Source organism: Rhyacophila brunnea, unplaced genomic scaffold (assembly GCF_057557595.1).
Source record: "Rhyacophila brunnea isolate RB1 unplaced genomic scaffold, BYU_Rbru_1.0 scaffold_6, whole genome shotgun sequence".
NCBI classification, from domain to species: domain Eukaryota; kingdom Metazoa; phylum Arthropoda; class Insecta; order Trichoptera; family Rhyacophilidae; genus Rhyacophila; species Rhyacophila brunnea.
Genome location: NW_028233276.1, coordinates 47,067,162 through 47,089,137, shown reverse-complemented (window position 1 = coordinate 47,089,137; position 21,976 = coordinate 47,067,162). Strand labels below are relative to the sequence as shown.

Here is a 21,976-nt window from a genome sequence, read left to right as displayed (position 1 = left end):
TTTAGACGCTGCATTTTTATTTGTTTTCTTATTTTGTAGTAACCTAGAGTAATCAATAATTTTATTAATTTTCATCAAAACCATCGTCATTATGAGTCAGTCTATCCAATATTGGATGAAAGCCTTCTAGCGATAATAACAATTTGATTTTTTCTGGTTATGCGTTTATGTCTTTACAGTAATGTTGTATTATCTCTCGTAGTCCAGTGCGTAAGGCGCTGGCCTTTCATACGGTGGCTCCAGGTTTGATTCCTGGTGAGATCAGAATATATTTCTGTGATTTTGTCAAAACTTGGATGTCTGTGATTGTTTCTCTTTAATTCCCAATTAAACTACTATTTCATTACACTACTCGCGGCCTATTGTAGTAATACATATATTATATGTATATATATACATATATCTATCTATTTTACTAAGTCGATGTCAAGTATCCACATAAATATTTCCATATATAAATAATAATATGAATTTATATGTAAGTTTATATTATTGAAAAATTAACTCAACATAATATTATTATAGTGCAATAAGGGCGATTATCGCATTCATGTGTTTAAGGTAAATTCTTATTAAGTGTCTACTTTAACGGCCCACGTGCTCGTCGTAGGTCAAAATTGAGTTTTTATTGTATTTTCAAACCATGATCCTGGACACTCCTTAAACGTTATAGATAATCTATTTATATAATTTTGAAGCCTTATTATCCTTTATAGTTATTTTAAACATTTAATGACTGCATAAAGTATTTTTGTTACATAAAATAGTATTCTTTTAAACCTCTCGCTCTAATGTTTTAGAATATAGTCATATTTCGGTACATAACTGTGCAGTGGTGTTAAGATTTTTTACGTTTATTAATTTTTAAACGCATTTATGAAACCATTAGTATAATTTATTACGAGATAATTTTTGTAAAATATTCACGATAAAAAATTATATTGATAATCTCTGTGATCCCAAATTTTACAAGAATTAGGCATTTTATTATTCAAAAAATGGGCAAGATTAACACATTTGAAGATAATTATAAATATATTAATTATAAGCTATGTCTTTGACCATTCAAGTGTGATAAACATCTTATGAATAATGATTGCTTTATAATAATTATTGACCTAAGAATAAGGTAGTGTTTTTTTGAAATACGCCATTTCTTTTGTAATTCCCTAGTGGTTAAGCTACAACATACGGCCGTAGCCATAAATTGATAAACTATAATTAAAGTAGGGAGTAAAATTATGTTAACGCGCGTGTTTGAACATGTACCGTTAAAAAAAAATAAAAAAAAATTCGGTTAGGTACATGTTCAAACACGCGCGTTAACATAATTTTACTCCCTACTTTAATTATAGTTTATCAATTTATGGCTACGGCCGTATGTTGTAGCTTAACCACTAGGGAATGACAAAAGAAATGGCGTATTTCAAAAAAACACTACCTTATTCTTAGGTCAATAATTATTATAAAGCAATCATTATTCATAAGATGTTTATCACACTTGAATGGTCAAAGACATAGCTTATAATAAATATCTTTAGAATCATCTTTAAATGTGTTAATGTTGCCGATTTTTTGAATAATAAAATGCCTAATTCTTGTCAAATTTGTGATCACAGAGATTATCAATATAATTTTTTATCGTGAATATTTTACAAAAATTATCTCGTAATAAATTATACTAATGGTTTCATAAATGCGTTTAAAAATTAATAAACGTAAAAAATCTTAACACCACTGCACAGTTATGTACCGAAATATGACTATATTCTAAAACATTAGAGCGAGAGGTTTAAAAGAATACTATTTTATGTAACAAAAATACTTTATGCAGTCATCAAATGTTTAAAATAACTATTAAGGATAATAAGTCTTCAAAATTATATAAACAGATTATCTACAACGTTTAAGGAGTGTCCAGGATCATGGTTTGAAAATACAATAAAAACTCAATTTTGACCTTCGACGAGCATGTCCCCCCTTAATATTACATTAAAATTTAATGTATATGCCAAATCAGGGTGCATACGTTCTTAGATATCAATATTGTTAATATTAAAATAACATCAACGTATTATGCATGTGCCCCTTAAACTGTTTTGTTATCAACAAACTAGACAAGCATTAGTTTGTTATTCATAACCAACAAATAATATTTAAACATATTTATTTATATAACATTGTATTGCTATTATATAGCAAGTTAGTAATAAAATCCACGATTTGTTTCTTTTATAGTTGACAGCTATAAACACACATTCTCTTCTATGAAGGCTTCCCTGTTAACCTCTCAACTGCCTCAGTCAAGTTCACCTCTCACCTCTTTGTGCTCATAGGGCACCCGGGTCACGACTTTGTAAAAACGTGTAAAATGTCTCCACCAGTAAATTTGTTGATAACTCCACGAATACGTGTTTCGGATCACCTTCTTATAAAGGAAAATGCGGTATAATCAATACGCGGCCCTATAAAAATTATTCTTTGTGGCCATTTGATTTAATAACATTATAACTTGGTGGTGATGGGATTTGCAACGAAAGATTACTGAAAACATACTAATATTAAGCTAGAATATATTCTAAATTTAAATAATTACAAGATAAAAAGAACTTTTTATATAGATACCACGTTTTTAAATATTCTGTTGAATCATATAAACTTGACAATTCCATGTATTAATAAAAACATTTTATTGTACTTGATAGAAATACTGAATAAATATTATCGAATACAGAAATGTCATCTTGACATTTCATACTGATTTCCATAGTAACGTACGTATATATCAATAATTTAGTTGCTAAGACCCACTTAGCAACCAATAGTAGTGAGTAGTAAATATTACTTTTAACGATTTTTTTTCCGAAACATACAAAACAGAATTAACTGAAAATGAATTCAATTCTGCTTAAAGATGGCTAAAAGTATTAAAAGAATGCATTGGCATCGTGTTCTGGTATATTCTAAAAGTTTTAAATGTCTAACTAGTCGGGTAGTTAGTTAAAAATCTTGGACAAACAAGAAAAAATTTGTAAGGAACAAACAAGAATACAAGCTAATAAAAACGTGGTAAAATGACCTAATATAAACCTGGCATGGTGGAAAATAAAATTTAAAAGAATACATAATAATTATCTATGTAGGTAGGTACATACTTATTGTTAGTACTAAGATAAGAAGATTATATGTCTTTGGTGATTAAAAACAATATATTAATTAAAAATAGGTATACATATCTGATTGAATTCACAAATACGGTAACCAGACGAAACAGAACAGTGATAAACATAACTATGAATATTCAGAACGGGGGAAAAATAAAACATTTATTTTTGTCGTATCGATTTATTAATTAAATACTTATTTAATATATAACATAATCATTGCATGTTGGTCATTCGCCGTAAAAACCTCGATAATTAATCTTTTTGATTTTGTTATTTATGCACTATTGAAATAAATAAATATTATTATGATGATACTAGATAGATTTACAATACTTAGCTAAATTTCCGTTTTTTACCTACTAACTTACGAATTATCAATTCGTTTTATTAGATTGATTTGTATTAGTCAATTTTCATAGTTCTTTTGTGTCAGGAGTAAAAAAGTGTGTAATGCTACTACCACAGTGCTACTAAGAACACTTATTTAGGAAACGACGGAACACGTAATTAATACAATTTACTGAAAATATATTTGTAAAATGTTTTGCATATTTAATATTTATCTAAAAATGATAAAAAGAAAAATAAATATTGCTTAACTTCAAAGTCATAGAAGTCAAGAAATTAAAAAAACTGTTTATTGAAGGCATTCATATTATTATTATATTTTTTATAATTATTTTTGTCATTGAAACGTGGTTTAATAAGTTCATTGGAAGGTTTGTAAGTTGAACAATAAAATCAAGTATTTTTCATAACTTGAGTCTGAAAATCAATCAAGAATTTAAAAAATCGGTGTATTTTTAACATCCAGTTTTCCAAGGTTGCTTCAAATCGTGTCCGAAAACTTGTACGTATGCAGTTCGCCGTATCACATTTCACCGTGAAATTTTGTATCTGAAATATAATATGGCCGTATATTAAAGACCGTCCAACCTATATGGGGCGTATAGTACTGCTATAAAATTCATGTCTAAATAAAACACGGTTCTAATTGGTTTATACTTTACAGGAAGTCAGCCGCATTTTGAAAATAGCCGATATACCAGATTATTTTTTAGGTCAGGTTAGGTTTTCATTCTATTAGGTAATTATTCATGAATTTAGCCAAAATCAGCTATGAAAATTGAATTAATGATCATATTAAATCTAATAAAATTGGAGACCGTATAGTATACGGTCATGTCTTTCCGATAGAAAGCTCACGGCGAACTGTGCCACGGTGAAATGTTTTACGTACAATTTATATGTAACCCCTCCAAATATGTCAGAGCCTAGAACTTGCACGTACCTACCTAAAACCACCACCACAACAATGAGTGCATAAGTGCTGATGATGATAGCTAGTCTTTAAAGATGTAACACAAATACTACCTAATACGACAAATTATTTGTTATTATTGTAAATATTTTCATTTCACACACCTGTCTCTCAGCGTCGTCGACATGATCTTCGGCTATTTTGTTTTCCTCAGTTATTTTATTTATACATACATTGCAGGCGCGAACGATCTCGTAAAACGTTCATCCTACGATACAGAAGAGACATGCGCTTGACGTGCACTCGACTGCCGAACGGCGATGCATTTTTGCAGTTTTTAGTGGATTTTTTGCGACGCGGCTGAAGGCTTTCGATTTTACGACTATGCTGTAATAAAAAACTGTGCAATCGAACAGCGCTTATCTTGAAAGTAATCGATTTGATAGAATATGGAATTTGTTTTACCAATATATAAATGTATTAATATTGATAATTTGGAACAATGTCAGAAACATATGTATTACTTGATCTCATATACCTATATCGCAATCCGTGCAAGCAGCTTTGTCAATATCAAGCTATGGGCTAAAATATTATCCACCCCAACATTTTCATATATCTAGTATGCATTTGAAGAATTATTTAATCCGTTAATATTACATTATTTTAAATTAAGATATTAATATAGGACGATATGAGAATTCTCAAAAATTTTGGATTTGTCTTAAGTGCACTCGATAGTTTTTTTTTTAATCTAAGACATCAAATTATGTATGTTCAATAAGAAATGTTTGAATTAGAATAGGTACACATTATCAATTATTTTGTAATATAATCCAAAATAATGTGTAGTTTTTATTTTTAAGTAAACGGGCCCCATCATTTTTATAATATTGCCACTGTATCGGTCGAGATCAGAGCCTTCGAACCCAACGGTGATTTTCTTGGACGCAGTTGACGCGATAGATTTGTCAGAATATTTAAAAAGGGCCTCGTAACAGTAAGTTAGGTAAGTATAAAATATTATCCAAAACGTAAAAAAAAATCTTCAATTAACATCAAAGGGCACTATAATAATATAAGCACTCGTCAATTACGTACTTTTACATAACAAAATAAACCGCTAATATTATTATGTATAATATCTTCAATAATAATTATTTTTAATTAGGGACATGATAAATGATTCTGGAAAGTAGTGGGAATATATGGTGTGTCTGCAGCCTAGAAGTATTAGGTACATATTATATTTTAGAAAAAAAATCGACTCACTCACTCATTAATATTCAAGGGAGCTCCAAAATTTTCTTCTAATTAAAAAAACAGTGCTTTGGTGGTTTTTTGCGATTATCTAAATCAATTTTTGGAATACGTGAGTTATGACTTTAGGCTACTCAATTTATTAATGATTACTATATAACAATGGATAACCATACAATTTCAAACAGTAGCATTTACAAAGTGCATTTTACATCACAGGTGCGTTACAAAATTGCTTATCTTGTAATTATTTTGCGGTTGCATCAAGCACCCTCTCGATCGAGATGATCCGCGTCCATGTGCAAAGTGATGTAATGCCTCTCCGATAACGACCGACACGCTCCAGCTGAGACGTCCAGCGGTCCCTGGCCACCGACCGCGCAATGCAACGTGATGCGGTCTTGCTATTGAGTCCACGCCAGAGCGAACGGACTTGCAAATATTATTTATTATTTAACGGTACGTACGACTGAAGTATTTCATGAAAAACGTTCCTCTAAAATTTATTTGTTTTAAATGATATTGGCACCCTCTCTTCAGTAGGGTCGGTACCCACAAACAAGCAGATTGCCTTATTAACAATTAACTTATATCAGGGTCATGAAGTGATAGAAGATTTTTAACAATGTAAATCTGTTATTGTATTAAGAATAGCACACATCATACAAAAAAAATTGAAGCACCGATTAATTATACATTTTATTCAAACCATCTAAGCCTCTGATTCCGGTAAAATGGTTTCATTTATTTTTTGACAAAGCAACAATAAGCAATTTTGATGATATCTTTCGGCTCCAAGCAATAGCGTATTCAGAAAATTGTACGTATGCAGTTGGTCGTATCACAGTTCACCGTAAGACGTTGCATTGAAAACTGATAGCCGTATAGCATTGAGATCAATTTATAGTCTCAATAAAACACTTAAAACCACCGGAATACAAGGAAAAGACAAAAAAAAATAGGTACGTAAGTAAATTAAAAATACAATTATATCGTATACATTTATATAAAATTTCAAAGTAGTTTAGCATGTAGGTAGTTGGGATATTTGATAGGTAGTCAAGTCGTAGGTACCTATCAAATTAATAAAATCGAAACATTACTGTATGTAATGCTCCACGAGCAAAGCGTCATTTTTTTTGTTTAAATGGCATACGGCTACCTCTTTCCGGTACGATGATATTATGGCGAAATGTAATAGGTACGGACAATTATTTGAAATTGGGTTTAATGTTTATACAATGTTGAAAATTCTTATTCACAAATATTGCAGATAGCAATAGATATATTTCGGCTCCTGTTATATTCAGTTTTATTAATAAGAATATAAAAAAAGCTTACTCTATAAAGCTAATGATTGAATTGAATGTAGGTACGTTTTGAATACTTTATAACTTATGCACAGGGCCCGGATATATATGCTAGTGCATGTTTTGTAAGGGTTTATGCACAGCTATGAGACTTGCACAGAAATCTGTTTCGAAATTTTATTGTGCATATAAATGCATATTTGAGACGTTAGAGCATATTTGAGACATTGGTGCATATTTCATAAATGAATGCATATTTTAGAGCTTTTGAATTTATAATTTTAGTTTTTTTAAATTATTTTATCGAAATATAACTAAGTTAGGAAGGTAGATAGTTTAGATGCACTTGCATTTTTAATGCCATCTCCGAGCTGTGGATTTATCAGAAAAAGTGAAGTCAACTCAGGCACTTTTATTTAAAGTTTGCCCAATCACCTCTGTGGACATTGGGAGGTCGTTTTCCGCATATAAACAACATACTGACAGATACCTATGTAAAAAAATTTAATGCCAGAGCATAATATTGAAAAAAAAATTGTAGGTAATTTTTTTTTCGGGCAAAAAACAGTGTGTCGTTTTTGTTTTTTAAGTTATGTTTGGTTTACATTGCATTTATTATTCAATTCTTTGTACTTGTGAAAAAGCTATTTTGAAAATTGTAATAATTGATTGACTTTATATTCATTGTTTGTGTTTTTTTGTTCTGCTATCGTATTATGTTGAAAAATTATTAACTACTTGTTCGATTTTTTGTCAGTAATATTGGGTAAAGTGGGTATTTACAATTTTCCCACAAAAAATGTCAATTTTTAAATGCATATTTCTTCGGTTTTAGTGCATATTTTATTGGTTTTAAGTACATACATGCATACATATAATAATGTTTTTTGTTGCATATAAATCCGCCCCCCTACCGGTTATGCAGTGCTTATGTGAAAGAGTGGCAGGTTAGCATCTCAATAATTATTCCCAATGTCAAAAGTATGGTCAGTTTGATTACATGAATATGTCCCTATTGCCATGCACATTTGAGGTCTTGAAATAATTTAAAATAACTGTGCAAAGGATTGTGCGCATATTTCATATACTTTGTTTCATTTCAATTTATTATGAATAAACTATTCTCTTTTACCACTGATCATCAGAATACTAGTTTTTTTTCCTTTGTGTTTGTTTCATCTTGTAAAAAATATCAATTAAAATCTTTTCAATCTTTGAGACCGAGATTCACTAAGTCGATCCGTTAAATCTGCTTTCTAGATTTTCAATCAAATACTCGTAAAAATAAACTAAAAAAAAAAGTTTCAAACGATGGCGATGACATCAAACAATAAGTAGTGGATCGTCACAGTCAACAATGTGAGCTGATTAACGATCGGATCTTCTTTGACCTTTCGCGTTGATTACAAAAAGCAATCGACTCTCGAAATCATCTCGAGCCTTCCGATTGATTGTGACTCAAGACTCTAAAGACGCATTCTGAATCACAAAGAGACTCGATTCAGTTCGCGCGATACAGAGTAATTGATTTGAAATCAATCCTCTTCGGAAGGCTTAAAAATAATATAAATCAGAGTTGGGTAAAGCGAAGATTTCATTTGAACTACACACAGTTATATACATACAGTAAGTTAGATACATTCATCGATCGAATTCATATGGTATTGTCCTAAAGCTCGAGTGGTGAGATGTCTGGTTCAGAAGACGCATTGCGACCTCAAATGGTTAATTTTATTTACATGTAGTTTTTTGGACTCAGAGAATTAATCCAATGTAATGATATAATGTCTACAACTAAAACAACATAATATTATAACCAATTAAGAGATTTAGTTATTATGAATATTTAGATGCATAATGTAGTTGTTAATATAATATTGTACTCTCATAAGTCACAATGAAATGATTATTGCTGAATAAATCATAGTTCTATTACTATTTTTGGTTCTAGTCGGTTATCGGGAAGCCAGGCGGGAACCGCGCTTATTGTCATAGCCGATTTTGGCAAAATTCATGAATTCAAAAATGAAAACATAACCTAACCTAACCTAACTCAACCTAACCTGAACTAACCCAACCTAACAAAATATGTAGTCTGATATTCCAGTACTTATATCGATTATTTTCAAAATATGTTTGCCGCTGGCTTCCCCATAACCGACTTGTACCCTATTTTTTGTGCATAAAACATCGATTTAACACGATATTTTATTTATAACTAAGTAATCGAGTTTTGGTATTGTAACGTTATTTTTAAATAAAATACATTAGACAAATGAATAATTAATTATTACCGGGACAGATCCACATAAGAACGAAATGATGATTTGGCTATCGAATGGCCTTCTCAACGGATTGACCCTTCTCCTCGAGGCATTCTATGATAGTGACAAGTAGTAAAGTAAGGCCTATGTCAGTGTACGACCGGGGCATTCATGAATTGGTGAAACCGTCTGAAGAATCCATTGTTTGCTTTAATATTCTGACGCGGCATGTCCAAATTACAAGATACAACAGATGACACAAATGTACACTACGTCACTGTTCTGGCAGAAGACACTAATTCGAAAAAATGAGATATTGAGTTAGTACCAAAATGTTCATTATTTCAAATTTTACCGTCTGGAAATCTTCTTAATAAATAAACAGTCTTTATTTTAAAGCCATCCTTTTTACAATTACTTAATAAACTCACATGATAGACCATTATTTCAAACTTTTTAACAACTTCAAAGTCAAATTACTCAAAACTAGTATTCTCCGGTTAGTGTGTTCTGCCAGAACAGAGACTCTAACAACTAAGATCATTATACAACCGCATTCGACAAAGATTTGTGGATGCAGATGTGAATTCAGGTGACCCCTCGTAGTTGTAGCTGCACATTTTCATAATTCTTGTTATAACGCATAGTTTATGGGTATTGGAAATGGATCTAGAAAAGTTCGAAAGTCCGCGGTTGAAGCGACGAGAAGCTATAAATAATAAGCAGGCTAAATTCGGAAGTCAGTGGTACCTGCTAGATTTTGTTAACCTCACCCCTTAACATGTTATTATTATGAATATTTTCCGAAATGGACCCCCCCCCAAACTATTGTTCTATGTGCGTGACTGTAGAATGGTATATTCGTATCGTAGTGATCCAACATTCAGTATTTTTGAAGAATTGTAATGTTAAATAAAATTTGAACAAAAAAAGATTAGTTTGTAACCAAAATAATGAGGAATCACCACTCACCTTTTTGACGTCACGACATTGGTTAAAATAAATCAATTAATCGGGCGACGAGGACGGGCTCAACAAACAGTACCAACCCAACAACGAGCAGTGTCGCGAGGGGCAAATTCCGATGGAATCGTTAACTTTTCAATTATCCGGCGACCAGTTCGGCCATTATCGACTGCCTTTCGACGAAAATGCCGAATCACCCGCGAGACATACAGTAGGCGAGTCGATGTGTGAAGAAGCACAATGCATCTCGGCAGGGGTGAGATTGTCGGCTTGGCCAAGCGTGGCAAGGCATGAATGAATGGCAATGAACAATAATTATTACTGTCGCCTTAAAATAAATAACAATAATGTCTGTAGTGACATCAATATTGGCGAAAATAATAAATGAAAGCTTGAATGGTAATGCAGTTTACTGCATATTCATTTATTTTAAAAACAAATGAGATATGCTTTCACTTTTTATTATTGTCATTTGTTTTGGAACAAATGAGTAACTTTTTAACTTATTCCCTTTGATTCCATCATTAAACGCTAATAATTAAAAATTGTTGTGTTTTTATTATTTGCGAATATTCTTTCATACACATACAATAAAAGTTTTAATTAGTAGTAACTAAAGAACACTACATATCTTTACTAGTCAAGTGTTCGGAATACTGCCAAAGCTTGTCCTCACATATGGATCAGAATATTAGGTTAGGTTAGGTTAATAACAAAGCGGAAAACCGTCTTCTGATATTTGAAAGAGATTCTGAGATAAATGAAGATTTAATATGACACATACCCATAAATAAGAACTACATAGAATTTGGGTAACCTAACAAAATCTAAAGACCTCCACCAGGAGGCAATTTGAATGTTTTGGGGGGTAAACAGGTTATCTTGAAATCATTTGAAGACGAAGCACAAGGATCTTACTAATTTTCTTCCGAGCTGTACATTCGTAATATAGATATTTACTTACGAAGGTTCAATTAAAAATAGTATCACCTATGTGCATTTTTTATTTGAAGCAATTCATTTTTTACAACGTTTTTCTTAGGTCGTATTCTTATTTGTCCGGTGGTTGTTTGTCCGGTACAAATCTTGCAATCGATTTTTAACTAACTTCCCGACTAGCTAGACATTTGAAAATTTTAGAATATATCAGAACACGATGCCAATGCATTTTTTAATACTTTTAGCCATCTTTAAGTAGAATTGAATTCATTTTTAGTTAATTCTGTTTTGTATGAAAAGTTCCATCATTGGTTGCTACGGGGTCCTAGCAACTAAATTATTATAAATAATATATACGTGCGTTACAACTATGGACATCAATATGGAATGACATTTCATTATTCAGTATTTCTATCAAGTATATTTTTTTTTGATCGTTTAAGCTAGTCAAATCAAATTTATATGATTCAACAGGAGATTAAAATCGTTGTAAATAAAAAGTTCTATTTATCTTGTAATTATTATTTCAGAATTAGTTAGGTAACTCTAAAATTTTGATAGGGAGGGCATGTAGATTTTTGAAGCGTTGAAGTGGGGCTTGGCAGAAATAAGGTTGGGAAACACCATTTAACATTTTCAGACTAAACATTTAACATCAAGAAATATACTTAGTCAATTTAACAATGATCAGGACCAGTTTCGTATAATGTTAAGGAAATTGTTAATTGATACCAATAGATATTTACATGGCGCACCTAAATCTCGATATATTCTTATATATTTTTTTTAAATTCGAACAAGCATTCCTCTACCAATGATACGACTTGACTAAGTCGACTGATGATGCTTCGACATTGTAGAGATTCAACATGATTGGCCGCTCTTATAAAGCACCCCTGAAATAATCTTGAAGTACGCCTCGTACAACAGGCACACTTGCATGTTACAAGTAGTGGTGCACTGTCAAAAAAGGTGTCTAGAAAATGTCACAGTAATTTCTTATATAATTAATTATTTTGTATACAGAGAATTAGTACCGAGGCATCCAAATTTACTGCACTAGGTTTCTAATAATTGAGATCGTGACTCAGAAATCGATCGATTGAGTAAGTTAATTTAAGGAAAAGTTCAATATATTTTTAGAAGGATGACACGAAACAATATATTTTATGTCTTATGATCTGTAACCGATATCCGAAAATTAATAAAAAAATACTTACCGCTAATCCAAGTTCAATTAATCAACATAGTAGGTATTTTTCTTTTTATCTACCGGAAGTAATTAAAATTAGTTGCGTTCGATTATTGCAAAATTGAGTATCGGCTATCTATCCATCTAATTAGATATCTGTTGAGGGGACGACAGACAGTAAAGTTGTGATCAAATTGAGATGCATGTCACGTCACAGTCACGTTGTCACGGCGACAAATTTAGTCTATGGTTTCGTCATTTTGCAAAATATTTTGAACGAACACCACCTCTCTAAATTCAATTGTAGAGAGTGCCAACTCTAATGTATTAGTATTTTGAATTATTATTAATTATTCATGCTAATTTCAATTAATTTTAACAGTTTCTACGTGTGCGTACGTTAAAATTACTTGCAATATTATATCCATAGATAATATTTTGAACAAAGCCCAATATGCAGACCATAGATAATAGACAATATTCTTATAGAAAATACATAGTGCCAACCGCTAAAAACAAAAAAAAACGTGATTTTTACATGATAGTCGAAAAGTGTAGGCATGTAGAAGATGATAAAAACGTTCATTGAGTTATGCAGGTGTCGATGCAGTGCAGTTAAACGTGAGGTGACCTCATTGTTGTTCTGGCGATTTCGGCAGATTTTGCCAACTGACAATGTTAGTTTAAAGGTTCAAAATGTGCTACAGGATGGGAGCATCAGTCGATAACATTTTAAACACCAAGAAAAACGACGTTAGACACTTTTTTCCCGTAGCGGCAGCTTACTGTGACGTCACGTGATAGTCAGCGACATGTACCATAATACATAATTCGCGCTTGTCTTCCGAGCATCAAGATGTGTGAGATTCTTATTTCTAACATCTTTTATATGTGCGCGTTTAAAAATCGAGCCGTCCACATCTTTCACTTAACAAATTTTTACAGATACGTTAATTTTTTGTTTAAACACCGAGGGTTTTACCTACCATGCACATAATTCAGTGGCGAAGAGTAGTAGGCGGTTAAGATCCTATATAAATAGTGCATACTAAACTTTGTCAGTTATACGTATTTGTTTTCATTGAAATAGGACTACAATTTACAGATGGTGTTGGCTAGTTTTTAAATTTCAATTAAACCATACGAAAACCAAGCCATAAGTAATAGATAATAGTGCAAAAATACTCGTCTATCTATAAAATATTTATAATACAGATAATAAATCATACATCATTTGGGATATTTTATAGATATAATACTATTTATATATTGGTATTATGGCTTGGTTTAAGTAAGGCTTAATGAATTTTAAGAACACCATTTGTAATAATGTACCTATTCTTAATTCAACGAAAACAGATAAGTATGAATTAAAAAGTGTGTACAATTTTGTCGGATCGCCCAAAGCATAGGTACCAAAACTATTCTGGTTTGGTTTAGGCAAGGGTTTAGTTGATTTTTTTTTTTTAAATTAACCAATTCCATCTGTGAATTGTAGTTTTAAGTTCAATAAAAACAAACATGTATCACTGACAAAGTTTAATGTAGTATCAAAACCAGAAACACACAGTAGGACTAACGCCACATTATGCGTGGACATAAATACAGTAGGTATTACCCAACTGATTACCTAGAGAAAGGTATTCTTTAAACGTAGAATCTCCGTGATTGGTGATGACTGATGATAGAGGGAAGATTGCTCTATTGATGGCCGCAGTGACGTCCCGTGGGGGTAGACAGATTGAGCGTCGCTTGGGGGCGGTAGTTACTCAAAGGGCGGCAAATCGAGTAGAATCATGTTATAATATAGAAATAGCTACCTAAACTAAGTAATAACAGAAATATCACTTGTTGGATCTAAAATGTATTACTTAGGTACTTTAACAGAACGATGTCTAGTTTACTTCCGTTGTTCTTGGACGTCACATTATTGGTGAACAGCAATGACACGTGGAGATTTGCGAATGATATTATTTGAATTATAGGTAGGTATATCTATAATTACATAATTTAAAATTTATCCATATATGTTTGTCAGTCACTCGCGAGTTTTGGAAGTTGTCAGGTGTATTTTTAAATGTACCTATCTGAAACCGTAGACTCGCAATTTTGTCTATTGAAGCATAGATGGCATTTAATGGTATATTATCTTGTTAGTAAATTCATACAACACATTTCTTAGATATCGTAGTTATAAAACGATGATAAAAAGTACTGTATAAACAAAATGTGGCGCCATTTTGACACTGCGTAGTGGTGGCATTTTGTCTAGGGACGTCACTGGATGGCCGACCCCAGGGGATGATACGAGAGTGTTTCCGGAAGAAAACATGTGAACCAAGCATTTTAAGATTTAATATAATCTGTAATGATCTATTTTAATATAGCCTACTGTATTACTGTAAGTAATAACTCTGGCAAGCAGTAAAAAGTAGTGTGTTTTTTTAATATCATACCACTGAGTTTAATCATCCGTCAGCTTGCGTGTATTTTTTTAACGTCAGTGTAAGAATTACAGAGATGACCACAGAATTATTATGATGATGTAATGCGACCATCCACGCTTCACTGATCTCGCTTTTCAAGGATTGGAATATCTCTTCTTGCGGCCGCTGCACTTGCACATTGAGCATCCACAGATAGGAGCGGATTAGACCAGCGGAACACCGGAAGAAATTCAGTACACATGTCAGAAAACTTACCAGTATACAGTGTAATTTAAATTTAGAGTAGGTATATGCCAACGATGGTTAAGTGGCTACGCGTCAATCTTACAATGTCGTGGGGTCTTGGGCTCGAATCCCAGGTCTGGAAAATTCACATGTTGTTTTTTCAATGTTTATTTAGACCTAGACTATATATATATATAATATGTTGAGCAATTAGCTAACATCCATTTCTCGTAAACACAAAAATCGGCTAATTCAACTTACACTCTGTGTATGCCTATAGGCATGGCCCCCACAATGGGGGAGGGCTGACAGGGCTCTAGCCTGGGGGCCCGGCGTGGCGAGTCCACCAAATAAGTGAGATAAATACACAACTCACAAATTTGCTCTAATAGTAAAAAAAGTCGCATGCGGCGCTATTTTCCTTGAATAATTATTATATTTTGAAATATGTGTTTGTGCGATGTAATTTTTAATTGTGTCATTACGTGATATTAACTTCATAATTTTATTCAAGTGGATTAAGTATAAAAAATACACTAAACACCCTAAATTTTACAGTGAACGCCATTTGAAAAACACTACTGTGGAGCGTCACACTGGTTTTAATCTTGGCGATAGGTAGGGGGGCCTCACAAAGATCCTAGCCATGGGGGCCATGCCCATAGGTATTATGAGTTTATTTGGATGTAACATGGTAAAAAAGAGTAAATTTATTACTAAAAGTTTAGTGAAGCCATAAATTGAAATCGTCCATGTATTCCCAGTTCCTTCACAAGTTATACCTATTATAGAAAATGGTTTATTGATTTTATATTTTGTTAGCATGACCATTTGAACACAAATAAAATTCAATTTCCGTTCTAGCCAAGACTTTATTTTTAAGACCTATCTATTCCGAGTGATTCTTTCTTCAGTGATATCAATCAATCACTTAATAATTGATTTAACGAACAAAACCTTGAAATTCATTGAAAACGCATGTTAACAATAATAATTTCCTAGTCGTCTACACACGACAGGCGTGAATTTACCTGGTCAGGTGTATTGTGCGATGTACTAAGAAAAAAACAGGCAGAAGAGTTCTTCGTTCATCCTTGTGTTGAAAAAATCTATTACGGATTTTCGTCGACATTCTTAAGTGTGGAACAATCTGAATGTAGTCTCGAAATAAGGGTAAATAAAAAATCAATCAGTTTGAAATCGATGAAAAAGGTGTCTTGGTTCTTTTCTGACGTTAGAAGTCGGACCATTGTTGCCGTGATCCATGTAAAATGATTAGCATTTTTTCTAATTCAAAATAGTTGAGTTAATTCAAAAAGATGAATGAAGAATATGCATCAATCGGCTACGAAAATAACGATTATTTCATTTAATAATATAAAACTTCACACGCCATGAAACGAGTTTTCTGCGTAAGTGTAAAACAATAACTTCTTATCCCGGGCACGGGTTCGATTCCCGATGAGATTACAATACAACTATGCGATTTGTATATCTTTTCGATCTACATTTGATGTGATTATTTCACTGCCATTACAACGGTTACAGCCAGAGATAGGCTGTTAAGATCCGCCATAAATACTGCACACTAAACTTTGTGAGCCATATGTATTTGTTTTCATTAGGCAAATACCACAATTATTTACATATGGAGTCGGTTAGTTGTTAGAATTCAATTAAACCCTGCGAAAACTAAACCATAATTTATATAATAGTCAAAAATACTTCAATCTATAAAATATCTAAAATTATGCCATTAAATAATACATCATTTTGGATATTTTATAGATATAATAATATTGTTTATCTATCATAGTTTGGTTTAGGCAGGGTTTAATGAATTTAAAAAAAATTAGCCATCCACATGAGTAATACTATGGATTTCTAATGCAACGAAAAAAAATAATGAAGAAGTGTGCACAATTTTGTCGGACGGCCCAAAATATAGGTACCAAAACTATTATGATTTAACATACATAATTTTGAAAAACACTTGTGAGAAAATATATTATAACCAATAGAAAAAATCTTTTTGAAAAAAGTAAGACACCCGGCAGGAATCGAATCTACATCTCTTGGGTATACGCCCCGTACGCATTGTCCACTATGCTACAAGGTGACATACTAATTACGACAAATTTTAACTATCGGCCCTTAATACCTGCTCATCAGCGCTCTTCCAAATCAAGCTATTAATCTTTCGTTAATTATTCGTTGAATAAAAAGAAATAAGTAGTTAATTAAAAATTATAATTTAGTTTAGGCAGGGTTTAATTGATTTTTAAAAACTAATCTACACCATCTATCTGTAAATAAATTGTATTCTTAGTTCAATAAAAACAAATAAGTATGACTAACAAAGTTTAAAGTGTACTATTTCTGTCGGATCTTAACAGCCTACCTCCGCCCCCTTGCCACTGAGTTACACTATTATTAGACTGCTTACTTACTGTCATTAGGACTTACGTGCTGTTCTAATAAAAAAAAGTAGATTCATTCTCTGAAACATCTAGTATCTACCTATTCATTTAATGAACATGGTAATTATTGCATACAAGTAAACGTTATTCATATACCTACTCAAAATCTTGAAGACGATGAAGCAGTGAAACATTACCAATGGCAAATCCTTTTTGCGAAGCATTTTAATAAGCTAGATCGTCCCTAAATCTTATGTAAAAACTCCAAATTCCAATATTCAAATAATTTCAGGTTGAGTAACATTAAAATGTTTGAAATTAGTATGTCTATTGTCTATTGCGGTGATATACCGTATACTTGATCAGTCATTTATAGTCTATCAATGACGGGTACCTAGGCAATGTGGGCAGCGAGTGCGGCTAACCGAAAATAATTCCAGTGACTGGCGAATCATGAGAAAATTATCGTGCCTTACCACTGAAACGTTCCCACGCGTAAAGGTGGCGTCCAGCATAAATTTTGTTTTATTACAATGAGGCCAAGTAAATATAATGGTAACATTGTTTAGATATTTTAATTATAGATTGAAGTACTAGGTATATACCTACTATGATTCCAATAAGAGAGTCAGCATTCGAGAGAAGAAGAGGCCCACTAGAAGAAGACAAATGTGCTTCCGATATGTGCTGTCAGATTAGAGCTTTACAATAAAATTTCAAAGTCTCAATCATTTGTACGTCATCATCTATACGACTAAAATTATTATAAATAGTACGTCTTATATCAATATTTAATTAATTGCAAAGTGCATTTAAAAGGGTAACAATAGTGCAGCAATAGTTATGTTGCCAGGATTAAAAAAACGTTGATTGATGTTTTGCACTTTGCAGAAAAGCTCGGTATCTGAATGGGAATGACTCAATAACATTATTAATAGACAACGCACTCAGTAGTACGCGCACAATATAGTAGCTAGCAAGTAAATTCGCGCATAGCGACATTCGCACATGTATAGGTAGACGTCACGCAATTTCCATTATGCGATATCACGCATCGGGAATTTATAGCAATATCACCTTTATTGTAATGGCGTTAGAACAGTGTTTCTAGTGTCAATGTTAATTTGAGCGTACCCATTCGAAGCGAACCATTCCGTAGACCCAACAAAAAGCATTGGGAATTTATAGTAATATCACGTTTATTGTAATGGCGTTAGAACAGATTATGCCATTCGGCAGACCTGACAAAAAAGTGAGTGTCATTTTCGTCCATATTAATTGGAATGACTGGATAATTATTCAACTCGATGCGGAATGTCTGGGACTCTACTCAGTTAAAATCAAATGTGGCCTACTGAAAGCTTGCATTCTGACGGTGCCGCTTTACGGCAAGTGTGTAGTATCATATTATGAGTAACGAGGAGATAAAAGAGCGGATCACGCATTCTCTCATCACATTGAGAGAGAAGAAGCTACGTTAGGCCTGGCTCGGTCACGTACTATGGATGCCTCAGAAAAACAACCGGCGTCCAGTTGTTAAATAGCATCCACTGGGAGTACAGGATTATGATATGGGAGGACAGGACCACCGACTGGCGTCCATATACCTATTCCTACTGAGGAGCGGGCATGGACAAAGAAGAAGAAGAGGCTTTCTACGAAGCAACCGCCTCACTGTTTCATGATAAACGGCCAGAATTCAAGAATTTTATGTCGCAACAATGGTCTCTTCACTGATGTGGCAAGTCCGTTAGCATTTCAGCTTAGCGATATGATTTCACATTTGAATTGTGAACTGAAGGATTTTTCCATAAATTAATAGCGCTGCATTTTATTTATCTAATAAATGACAATGACTCCTACTAACCATAAATACTATATTATCATGTTGCCAATTAATATTAAAACTATTTAACTATCGCATCTAACGTCACCGCGATAATTTCCCGCGTAAAAGTCACCCACCCGAGGAGGACATTTTGAAAAAAGCAGGTCGAACCAATCGCGTGTGTAATCGAATGCAGCGCTCTTCTTTATTGCGGCGGCGCGCGGAAGCAGTCGATGTATTTTCAAAATAATTCTTTATTCAAGGGCGAAGCTTCGGCTACTCGCCGCCAGTCGCGCCTCACTTCACTTGGGAAATGTTTCATTCATCGTCATGGTGGTGGTTTTTCGGTGAAGTTATGGTGAATTTTATCCTCTGACCGCATTACTTAATTGCCCATTCATTGATTTTTTGATAGACCAATAAAATATGATACGACTCCTTTCTTCTTATTCAATTCGATAGTCAATGGACCTCAAACTTTACCTTTTTTATTGAATTAGTAAAAAAAAAACTGTATTATCCTATGTTGTAGTTTTAGCGATATTTCTACTATTACTGAGCAAAGAATATAATTTATTGAATATGTTCAAATGAAGTAATTCTATATCACTAAACACGTATAGCATATTATCATATGTAGACTGCTCAGTGGAGAAGGGTGGAGGTAAGCTGTTAAGATCCGACATAAATAGTGCACAATAAACTTTATCAGTCATACATATTTGTTTTCATTGGACTAAGACTATAATTTACAGATAGTGTAATATCATGATACAACATAAAAATTGTATGAATGCATGGATTTATTTGGAAAATTATAATTAGATTGTTCATTTTTTTATCGTAGGAGGCCTCAAAAGTCAAAATCAGGCAGTGCGTCGGGCCTCTACGTCACTAAACGCGCCGCTGTTCAACTATATACATTATTGTTGTGGTTATTGTCTCAATGTTAGCAGATCAGCCAGCGCTCGAAATGAAAAAGTTTACGAACCGGAGCGCTCGACAGTTTTCTGAAGAACAATACATAGTTATCATAGTTAGAAGACATAGTTATCAAATTGTTTGTGTATTTCATAAAAATAAGTGTGTTTGATTTTCTATTATATGGCCTATCTAGCTTAGACGGTCAAATTATTTTTTCCACGAGACGGAGCGATAATTTTACCGATTTCACGAACAGGAACGGCGCTCCGGTGCGCTCCGGTCCATTTCGAGCCCTGAGATCAGCACTAATTTGATGACTGCGCGATGCTATGATAATTATTATGAAAAGAAACAAGATGACCGGCGAGCGACATAAAGATACGGAAGAAGAATGTTGAAATGTTGACTTACCATCAGGATTATTGGTTCCAGTATTGGGTGCTCCATCTTCATCAGGGGCACTGGCTGGTGAGCTAACTCCACCTCCTCCACCGCCCCCAGAACTTCCATTGCTGACTAAGCTGAGGCCAAGGTGCTCGGCCACCTCCGCATGGTCGGATTGGTGGATGTAGTCGAAGATACTACTTCCGGTCATTTCGACCTAAAAAAAGAAAAATACATAACATTAGTGATTATCATAAGATTCACGGTAAGAATGGTACATTTTTGGATATCCGGTTGAGACAATATGACGACCACAGCGGTCATGATCCTGACTATCCTGAGGTACCTATATTGTAACTGGAGTTGCACGGTAAAATGATTAAACTACTCGCAATTCAATATATTATTCATATTTTTTTTATAATGTTGGTACCTACTTGCAAGAATATTTTTGTCTAAAACTTATACATAGTATAACTGCATGGTATGTTTGTGATGTTGTCTTTACCTGCGCATCTATTATATACACACGACTGGTATCGGCAACTATCGAGGGTAGTTTTTCATATTTTTGTATCGAAGCAGTCTTGTGTATAGAATAGATGCGCTGGTACAAAAATTCTTTTTGGTTTTATAATACGTAATTTGTCGAATAAAGCAATTAATAAAAAAAAATACTCATATAACTCGATGGCCACAAGCTTTATTTATTTTAAAATCTAAAAGAAACACTTCAATCTGTATTATAAAATAGTATGTTGTAAAACAAATTGGTCAAATATACAAAATATTGTATACTAATATCCAGTGTATTTAATATCATATTAAGTAGGCAATAGTATTTTGAATACGCTTTTGATTCTGTCCGGTCGCTTCATTTTCCCAGTCTACTATGGTAATCATAGAAAAATAGTCGTATTTATGCGCGATGTGCATATACGCATATAGTGCGTTGGTAGCGAACCCATGCGTTGGGGCCGTTAGGCATTATATTATCACAGAACAGATAATAAATATAATTCCGATAGATTATAACCCAATAAACTACATTTTGACGCAGGGTTTTGAATGTGTGAGTATCCTACGAAAATGAAACACACATTATAGACATGCAATAGTGTATGTTGTAACTTCAAATAAGTACACCAATATTGAATGAGTGTCAGTGTATAAAACGAGAGCAGTTGTCAAAATGAAAAACAAGCATATTCTTAACACGTTTATCCCATATTCTTCCACACTAGAGATCGGTTGCCTGTTTCTCCACACCCGTTAGGTATTTCAGTTCCCATTATTTCTGAGTTCCCTGTATATTATATTATTATGTTCGACTCGAGTATGTAAATAGGAAAAAAATAGTTCTTGCATTTGTATGTATGTATTTGGAAA

The 21,976-nt window shown here is 33.0% G+C and overlaps 1 protein-coding gene across 1 annotated transcript in view; it reads right to left on the bottom strand.

Annotated features, from left to right (window-relative positions):
• trh (PAS domain-containing protein trachealess) overlaps positions 1 to 21,976 on the bottom strand; it is a 637,328-nt gene that overhangs the window by 41,999 nt on the left and 573,353 nt on the right. The window contains exon 9 of the mRNA XM_085957070.1: positions 20,615 to 20,804. Within this exon, the coding sequence (XP_085813196.1) occupies positions 20,615 to 20,804 (190 nt within the window). The remainder of the gene's footprint in view (positions 1 to 20,614; positions 20,805 to 21,976) is intronic.